This window comes from Limulus polyphemus, unplaced genomic scaffold (assembly GCF_000517525.1).
Source record: "Limulus polyphemus unplaced genomic scaffold, Limulus_polyphemus-2.1.2 Scaffold2907, whole genome shotgun sequence".
NCBI lineage: Eukaryota > Metazoa > Arthropoda > Merostomata > Xiphosura > Limulidae > Limulus > Limulus polyphemus.
In genome coordinates, this window is record NW_013668517.1 from 90,056 (window position 1) to 100,370 (window position 10,315).

The 10,315-nt window shown below is 36.2% G+C and overlaps 1 protein-coding gene across 11 annotated transcripts in view; it reads left to right on the forward strand.

Annotated features, from left to right (window-relative positions):
* LOC106468186 (serine/threonine-protein kinase D1-like) overlaps positions 1-10,315 on the forward strand; it is a 121,961-nt gene that overhangs the window by 74,572 nt on the left and 37,074 nt on the right. For 10 of the 11 annotated variants that reach the window (XM_022396495.1, XM_022396494.1, XM_022396498.1 and 7 more), the window contains 4 exons: positions 3,104-3,264; positions 8,484-8,679; positions 9,561-9,638; positions 9,897-10,041. In XM_022396495.1, the coding sequence (XP_022252203.1) occupies positions 3,104-3,264; positions 8,484-8,679; positions 9,561-9,638; positions 9,897-10,041 (580 nt within the window). The remainder of the gene's footprint in view (positions 1-3,103; positions 3,265-8,483; positions 8,680-9,560; positions 9,639-9,896; positions 10,042-10,315) is intronic. The other variant, XM_022396493.1, reaches the window with a different exon arrangement.

The following is a 10,315-nucleotide window of genomic DNA, read 5'->3' on the forward strand; positions in this document are numbered from 1 at the left end:
TTATGTACCTTTCCCAAAAGTGATCAAATTATTTGTGGCATCACTATATATATATATATATATATATATATATATATACACACACAAAATGCCAGATAATATCAAAATGTAATACTGATACATGTCTTTCTACCACACCTTTATATGGGTTGTGGTTGTCATGTGATATCTTGATATGCATATTCAAAACCATTTCAGTATAATATACTCATCCATCTGTATTCATGCAGCCGTACCTTTTTGATATATCTTTCTAGACATACATTGCAGAATTTCACTTGAGGCTTGACTTAAAAACTTTATTTTCAATTTATTAATTATGTTAGAAATTTAAAGCTCTGACCATTTAGTGGCTATTAAGAAACTGCCCATTTCATGTCACAGTTGTTCGAGTACAACTAGGCCTCATCCCAACTTTTGTTTTTATGTGCAATGTATTTTTCATACAGCTTTCTATAGTTTTTCTTTCTCTTGCTAAAGTAACTGTGGAGCAGCTTGTACAACTGTGGTTTATGCTTCTTTACAATGGAAAGATATTTGTGTATCTTTTTGCACAGTTGAATGGAATATGTTCAAATTGTTAGCAATCAATTTTTTAGGTGGAGGTGGAAAGCTTTCTGAAGACCTGTAGGTGGATTGATATTAAGATGGTTTTGCATCCTTGTATAGAAGCACTAATCTTCTGCTTCCAGAGCTGTTCACTATGTTATACACAATCACCTTTGAAATCGGTTTAGACCAGGCTTTACATCTCTTTGCTGTTTCTCTATACAAACATCCTTTTGTGGAAAAAGCTGTGACATTTTATCCTTTATTCATAAGTCTAACCATGGCTACATTGCAAGGAGAGTTGTTGAGGAAGTTTCTGTGAATCAAATATAGAGGTGATAAACTTGTCACTCGTGATGTTACGGCTCACATCTGCAGCATTAAGATGCAGCTCATTCTTATAAAGCTTATCTGGAATTAATCTCATCTAATCATAAGTTAATACTTATTTTTGTTTTGTCTTTTTGTTCCATTCTGTTTTTACAAAAGACTAATTTAAAATCAATTTTAATTTTTTTAGCAAGGATAAAAGTTAGATGTCTTGTTTTTTTTTTAAAACATCTAGATAGGTTCTCATGAGTTCCTTGCTTTTGCCTCAAATTAAGCCCTGTGGATTGCTTGATTTCTCTGCAGGTTTGAATATTTGATGCAATACAGCCTCTATTGTTTCTCTCAATCACTTAGTTGCTCACTCAAGTGTAATACTACCTGTCCTCGATTTTAGCACTTCCATGTAATTACTTCCATGAAATACTTTAAAGAAATGGTATAGATCTTTCTTTGAAGTACCACTGAATCACAGTGAACTATTTTGTTTTGTGTCGCCCCATTAATTGGTGGCATGTTTTCAAACATTAATCTTCTCGGTTACCAAGTGGCTGAGTTACCAATGTAACCAAAGGCTCCGGTTCTTCTCAGTACCTTAGACCACCAATGTCTTGGAGAACATGATGTTCATGCTCCTGATCGACAGAGCAACATGTTGCTGCCACATGCACACCTTATTATGCCCTGCACAATTCTTGGCTTCAAGGCCACATTGGAAGCTCATCTTTAAAGCTTAGAGTATTCTTGTCTTTACTGGGATTACCAGTTTTACAGTGGGATGCTTGCTACACAACACTAGGGCAGCTTCTCTTGAAATACTTCGTACCCAGGAACATCTCAATCTTTTTTTCTGTTTGATCACTGGATACTTTAATTAGAGTTGGGGTTTGCAGTACTGTCTGAAAACCACCTTGAAGTCCTACAGAAACCATCTTTTTTGGTTTCAAGGCTTCTAGATAGTTTATCACCATAGTAACCAGGACTACTGGTCATCCTTTCCCACAAGTTGAAGGTAATCCTAGCAGAATGGGCTGTATCAATTTCCTGTTTAAAAAGCTGGATCAAGTATATGGACATAGCTTATTTGCATGTTCTGAAAAAGATCCTTGTATAGGATGGGGCTCCCACTGAACTGTACCACATTTTCAAATCTCATTTTCACCTTATTTATTACTTCTCCATCATAAATCCTTTGTGATCTTGGAAACGACCTTTTCATTTCAACGAAATACAGATTGAAATGGCATTAAAGGAATGCTAATGGAGAAAAGAGAAATTCATCTAACATAAATCTAACAAAAAGTGATCCGTGGTTATGCCACCACCAAAATTATAATGTAATAACGTAGCCTGTAGTTGTCCTTATGTAAAGCAAGAACAAAGAAGTAAGTAAATTTAAATTGCAATAGAAGTAGGCCTAAAAACTTGTATGCAGAGAATGAAATAAAAACTTGAAAGCAACAACAAGAGCATTGCACTGTAAATTATCTGTTTTAGCTTTTGGCTGTCTATCTACAAACAGCAATACAAGTGAATTCTGGATAACTGCATTAAACAGCAACAAAGTGAATTTGAATTGTTTGCAGGTATACCAACAGAAAAGGGAAATCAAAATTTCAATCTTCCTTTTGCACATGACTGGCATGAAAGTTCTCTAGCAAGCAAGCTGAATCATGATAGACAAGCCCTGGGATTATCTGTGGACATGGAGAAGCAAACCCATTTGAGCAAGAATAACAAATACAAGATTGGACACATCCTTTTTGTATAGAAAATCTAAATACAGATACCCGTATTGAAATTTTGAAAAACATTACTTGAATACATCTGAACACAGATATATTCAGTTTTTTAGTTATGAAAATATTACAACCATGATATTTGCATGTTACACCCTTATTGATATAAAATGGATAACAAAAAGAAAATGTTTTTGCCAAAAGCTCACACATGCATACAAAATTGATATCTGAACTTAAACTTGTATGGTCTTTGGAGAAAACAATTATTTTTCTGCTCTGTTATCACAATATTGTCAGATTGCTGATATACAAGTGCAAGCTGTGTTTGGTGTCTGCTTATTGACATTCCAGTATCCAAGAATTACATATTCTTGTGATATATAGTATGTAAAATTGAATATGCAGCTGTTTCTCCTATATTATTAAAAGGGAAAAGCTTTGTAGCTTATCTGTACATTAAAAGTTTTTCTGTATTCATTTTATAGGGTGTGGCTTAAACTTTCACAAACGGTGTGCTTATAAGATTCCCAACAATTGTACACACACACGTAGACGTAGGTCTTCAACATATCTCTACCCCAGGAGTCCTACGGAGTCTCTACAGAGAACAGCAAGCAGTGGACCAATATTTTCAGATGAAACTTCTGTAAGTTGAAAACTTTTAATATTAAAGAATACATTATCTATTTGTAGTCAGGTATTTACAGTACTTCAGACTTGTTTGTGTAATTAAAGTTTGGCATAAAATCTCATTATAATTATTTTATAAAATGACATTTTAGAAGCTAACACCCATCAGAAACCATTGCATTTATATTATCTGCTTAATAACTTACAAATAAGCATTCTTTTCCTCTGTATTTAGAAAAAATAGATTTTGAAATACCTTACATGTTTACATGCAATGTAAAAGGAACAACAAAGAGAAGATTTTACTACTTAATTTCACCTCACATAAATATTATACCTAATATACTTCACTTGAATGTTCATGATGTTAGAAAAAACACGTAGGTTCAAGAAGTCTTGATAGAAATGAATAAAAACCCTATAACCCGTGCGCTTTCAAAAGTTGGACCTTTCTTCTTCAGGGGCAAACTGGCAGTGGTGGTTTAATCGAATGAGTGATATATATAAAGGGAGTTTAGTGATGTCATGAAGGTCATCCGGTTTTCGAGGAAATGTTTAGTCTATTTTTCTATGTAAGCATCTCATTTTCAGTACAGTGTAGCCAATGGTGAGAGTGTATGTGAAAAGGTGTTAGGGATATTTTACTTTAGAAATGGATAAATATATGTATATTTAAAACTATATTTAAGTGTTTAAGTAAAATAAAGGTGACACCTGGAGACTGATTGAAAAAGATATGTTATGCTAATCAATTTATAAAAACAGGTATGAAAAATTATCTTAAAAAAACAGTAAGTTTTAGGAAATTCAGCATTCACATTACATGAAAAAATAAGCAAAGAATAAAAAAATATTTTCTGAGAGAGATGAAACCAGTGAACGGAGATCACTGATTCCAGGATCTAGATTAATTCTGAAACGTTGAACAGTATTTAGATTAACAATCCAATAAGCTTCCTTTATTTCTCTATCTGCTTTAGTTTTTAATCCTGTTTCACTGCTGATGAGAATAACAGTGTTGATGGAATGACAAGGTTGGTTAAAGTGTTGAGCAACAGGGAGATCTTTCTCGGTGTTAATAGTAGATTTATGGTTGTTGAAATGTTCTCTAAGAGTTGTTTGTGTATGTCCTACATATTGGTAATTGCATTTTTTACACTGTATAAGGTAAATGGTGTTTTTTGTTTCACAAGTGATTTCTTGGATATTTTAAAGTTTCTTTGATTGAGCTTGTTAGAAAATGAGTCAGTGGTTTTTATGAACATGCAGGTTTGACAACAGACTTTATTACATGGATGACAAACATTTTTGGGTGGGATGTAGGAGAAAGGCCCACCTTTCGAAAGTGCTCGGGTAATAGGGTTTTTATTCATTTCTATCAACACTTCATTTAAAAGTTTTATAGCTTTACTGGTTTATATTATGATTCACACATTTCAGCTTCACATAGATCATGGGTGCTTGTCAATACTTCCAAATATTTTCTTATTCTCATACAATATCTTGTTGGCCTGAGAGTTTCCTTCAACTTCTTTCAAAGCATGTTCAACCTCGTCCTATCCGCCTGTGATCTATGGAACTACTAGTTACCAGGATTTGAACCTCTCCTACTTATACTGTGCAAGAAGTTATATCATTTTTGGAGATCAGAGCTTCACTGCAACCACTTGTCCCTTTGGGTTGCACACATGTGCCTCCTCATGTTGAACTGCTCATGGGAACTTTTGACCTTAGTGGTTCACCTTTTCCTTCCTCTTCTTGAGGATCTGTTTTGCTGGCTGGACTAATCCAATACTACCATCAGTGTTCCATTACCTCCACCCTAACTGGATCTGCACCTATTTCACCAATGCTTCCCTCTCTGGTTGGGGAGCATCCCACATCAGGCACATGGACCTAGGATGAGTCATGTCAGTACGATTGTCCTTCTGGTAGTCCATCAGGTATGTTATCATTTCTTATCCCTCCTTGTGGATCAATTAGTTGTAATCCATTCTGACAACTCCACAGTTGATTCCTATACAAATCACCAAGGAGGTACTGGATCCAGGACCCTTTGCTTTCAAACTCTTGACCTATTTTATTGGACCAATTCTCAATGGGCTCATCTCATCACCTGCCATGTACTGAGTGCTATGAACTTGGTTGCTGACTGCCTCTTTTGGTTGGTCCATGTTCTGCCCACAAAATGGTTTCTTCACCCCCAGGTTTTCTGTCGAGTGTGCTCTCTCCTAGGGACTCCACTCATTGATGCCTTTGCTACCCCTCTTAATTCCAAACTTCTTTTCTTCTGGTTTCCTGTTCCCCATCCCTCGTCTCTGGCTGTCATTTTTTTCAGTCAGGCCTGGTCTCTTCTTTTCCTTTATGCTTACTCACTTCTCCATCTTTTACCTCAGGTCCTGGCCTTGATTTGCAATACTCCTTGTCATGTCTTCTTTGTGGCACTGCTCTGGCTGGCTCATCCTTGGTTTTCTCTTCAATGCTGCCTAACAACTCGATCCTATCTTCCCCTGCTAACTATATCCTCTTTTTTTGCTTCAACCTTACACATCACTGCTCCATTAAGGAATCTCATCCCTCCACCTTCGGATTTGGAATTTGTCTGGTTTTTCACCTGTAGAGCTGGACTTTCCAGTTGTGTAGTCTTTTTCCTTTATCATTCCTGTCACCCTTCCACATTATCCATCTACCAGTGTAAGTAGTGTGTCTTTTGCCAGTGGTCCATCTGTCACCATGTTCCTCCTGAATGTCTTACTGTCAACCATCCCTCCTCTCTCTTTGCTTGGCTGTTCAACCCTGGATTAGCTGTCTCCACCATTGCTGGTCACTATGTGGCCTTGCCCACAATATTTTTATCTTTCTTGGTATCACAGGGTGTTTTCCTTCACAGTTCTCTCAACCTTTTTCTCTTCTTTCCTTCTTCATAGCTCCCACCCATCACCCCATTCCACTGTTCCACATTTCATTCTATCAGCTTTTTCACTTGACTCATTCTCTCACTGCTCATTTCTGATGGTTGCTGGATGAGATCCTTCAGGTGGGCATGTGGATTACTCCACATCTTTGTTGCTCACTTTCTTCAACACTTGACTGTTCCTTTTTTTTTCCAGCATTCTCTTATAAGATCTTGCCAGATGGCTGGTGATGCCTCCCAGGGTATATGTATTTCCCAAAATCTGCATCAAGCCAGGATAATGGAAAGCACTCATATCATCTGTCCTGTCTCCTTATATGCCCATTGTGAGATGGGGTGTTCTGCAAGACCACTTGAGGTATCCTCATGGTATTTCTGTATCTCTGATTGTATCTCCGATTCAGACTATACATATTTCATGAACTATCAGGAAAAAAAGCCAGCACCAGGGGGTGTTCTCCCAACTTCCCTGGCTTGAGCTTGCTGGCTTTTCAAAATAGGGTTACACAGTCACCTGTTACACTGTCTCCAGTAAAAGACCTTTCTAGACTGAAGGAATGATGGGGATCTGGGAATTTTCTCCGGGTCTCCTCACTGTGAATTCCTCTCTCCTTGTGTCATCAAGTGGAGCAAAGGAAACCCTTGCTGATTACCAGTTCCTAGCTGTTGGAGTGGTGAAGCATATATAAATTTTACTGATTGGGGCCTAACTACTGGGTCTAGAACAAGTGGTACCAATGTGGTGGTAAGTGGGACAGTGGTGATACTGTCAGTGTAGTGCAAAGTCACCCCTCATATATGTATATATATATATATATATGTATATACCACATGCCTGAGTGTGTTATCTTGAGTTGAGGTGGCCACAAGCTATAATGCTGTACTATCTTCTTGCAGCCATACCATATTCAATAGAGTTGAGGCGAACTCATGATACGATAGTGTGCCCTCCTCCTGCAGCCTGCGACTGTCCATTGGAATTGAGGCAAGCATACACAGCTATCCTGTGCCCTTTTCCTGCAGATGTCACCTTTTCAGTTAAGTTGAGGCAAGCATGCACATACAAACTGTGCCCTTTTCCTGCAGATGTCACCTGTTCAGTTAAGTTGAGGCAAGCATGCACTTACAAACTGTGCCCTCCTCCTGCAGCTTAAATTTGTCCATTTGAGTCGAGGTGTGCATATACCATACCACTCTCTATGGCAGAACTACTGTGCCCTTCTCCCACAGTTGGTGTTGGTATAGTCTGAATGCACCCCAACCGTGCTATACATTTTGGCTCTCTTGTGTGCAAGTACTCAGATGGCCATACTCTTATTTTGTCCATCCCTGTAATACATAGGACTTGTTTACCTCTTCCTCCCTTTATTCTTGGGTGAAGAGTATACCCTGGATGAGATGAGATGCAGTCTCCCATGGGTGTGTCCTTGTGGAGTCCCTGCCATCAGGTGTCATACTCAGTGGGCTTCCTTTGGGTACTTCCTCAAGGGAGTTTGTCTAGATAATTCCTTGTACTGGTCCCTCTATCACTTCAACATGGAATTCTATCTTGCTGTGTGAAGAGGTGTGATATTGTCTCAGAAGTTAACATTTTTCTTACTTGAAAATGTATTTCTGATAGATACTCCCTTCTTCACAAACATTCCCATTCCTCCTGCCCACTTTTGGTGCACATTTTCTTACTTGCCTCATCAAAAAATGAAGATTCATGAGTGCAAATGCATAGAGGGAGTTAGTGCACAAGGAGGTGTGTTACCTTTCTATTGGTGGAAGGCTTTTGCTGCATAATGACACCATTATGCAGTAGCACAATTCACAAGAACTCTTGTGAGATTAGGTTGGAGTTTACTAAAGGATAGTGTCATACAAATCTTTAAGGCAGATGTATGGGGAAGATAGCTTACTATCAGAAATGCACTTTCAGGTAAGGAAAATGTTAACGTTTAATTCACGTGCTGATATGCAGGATCTTATTTCATTCAGTGAGCTTTCTATATGTTTAATGACATTGTTTCACATATAATTAAGCTGATATGCAGTTTATAACTTCATTTATTTTCTTTTGTATATTTTTGGAATAAAAGGCATGCAAGTTCTAATTTCATTTATTGTTATTCTGTATGTATTATCAGTAAATTCAGTATTTTAATATTTTTGTTGTTTGTGCAGGACGAAACTTCTTATGGTAACACTACAACTAAATCATATTTTTACACATAATACTGTGCAGGTGCTGTGTCTACTTAGCAATCTCTGACTTCATTACATTGAATTATTTGATATATGATAATGTTCAGGTTGTTAACATAGCATCATTTTAGCTGTTTCCAGTTTCACCAAATAAAGAGAAGAAATCATCGGTTAACATGGGTAGGCCACCTTGGGTGGATAGAGAGCTGGCTGGAAGAATTAGAGTCCCACATACATTTGTTGTCCATTCGTATACTCGACCCACACTGTGTCAGTATTGTAAAAAGCTTCTGAAGGGCCTGTTTCGGCAAGGCATGCAATGCAAAGGTATAATATCTTACTATAATGGATGAAAAAACTTTGAAAAATTTGCATGTCTGTCCATAATCACTCAAACATAAGTAAAATTAACTATAGCATTGAATGAGGTACCATTAGAAAGGTTACTTTCTCTACACTGGCCATAAAAAAAAACAAATATTTTATCCACTTTGGTTGCATCTTGGTTTCAGACTTTTGTATTATAGACCTAGTTTTCTATGCATGGAACAGTTATAATTTTCTATTTTCCCTAATAAACTTTTTGTTTTGTTGTTAAATAGGTTAAATGTGCAACACATCCTTAGATCTAATTATCTTTTGACTAAATCTTTGATGACTATATCACAGTGAGATGAAGGCTTAGGTTTCATCAAGTTTTAAAATTGACTAATTTATTCATGATGTGATATCTGTAGACTTGATGTCTCAATAACCTCAGAATATGCACTTTAGTAATAAAATTTCAACTTTCACTTACAAAATAAACGTTGACTTTTGAACAGGTATATAGTTGATTATTAGGAAGAGCTTAGAGAAGCATTAAGTTTTGAAAATAGTGAAAAATTAAACCTTGGATAAATGTGTTAAATCTTATCAATTCTTTCACTTATAACATTCTGGAAAGTTTAGAATCTGCTTGTTCTACTGTTGTTCTCATAGTTTTATGCTGTTAATTCTCTCAAATGTAAATTGTCACTCTAATAGTACTAATAATCTGTCTGAGAATTTCCAGATTTCTTTGTAAGATGAAATTTCAGTAATACTAACTGATCATTTAATTTTATCTTAACCTTGTATTAAGTCTATAAAAAGTTAAATAATGCAAGTGGATGCAAACTTTAAACCTGCTATTTTAGTAGCATTACATATTACCTGTCTCTCTACAGATTGCAAGTTAAATGTTCATAAGAGATGCAGTGAAAAAGTCCCCATGGATTGTACAGGAGAGGCACCAAAAGAGTGGCGTAAGTGTTTAAACTGGATTTTTTATCTTAAATTCATAAAATAGTCTTAATTTGTGATTTTATTGATTTGATGTTACACTTGGTTTTACATAATTCATGATTTACTGTATTTAATAATGCTTTTTAAAACTTGATATGATCTTACTCCATGATTTATATTACTCATTTATACAAGATTTATAATTTAAATCATTGTCTTCTAGTTACTTTTGGTGCTCATATTATACTCACAGATTGTTGGTATTTCTGTCTAATCAGTAGAAGGAGGAGAAAGTGTTGAAAGTGAAAATGGCGGAGATAGTCTGGATGGAGAGAATGAAGCTGAAAGAGTTGATGATGAGGACTCGGATAATGAAAGTAAGACATCTTCTGATAAAGGAGAAGATGCTAAACTTCCTCTGAAGTAAGTCTTAACTCTACTGCTTTATTAACTGTAGTTTCAAAGTTAATATCAAACTGGTGTATTTACGTGTTTTACACTCACCAAAAAGAAACCTATCACTCTATAGGTATTTGAAGAACTTGTAGCAATCTGCCACAATTTAATTCTTCGTATTGTTATCTGACACTGAGCAGCTTGTACATAATTGAATAATTAGAGTTGTTTAAACATTTGTAAATACTCCTGTTCGATTTTCGATTCCCCACTAGTATGAAGGCTTGGTTTGATCTGATAT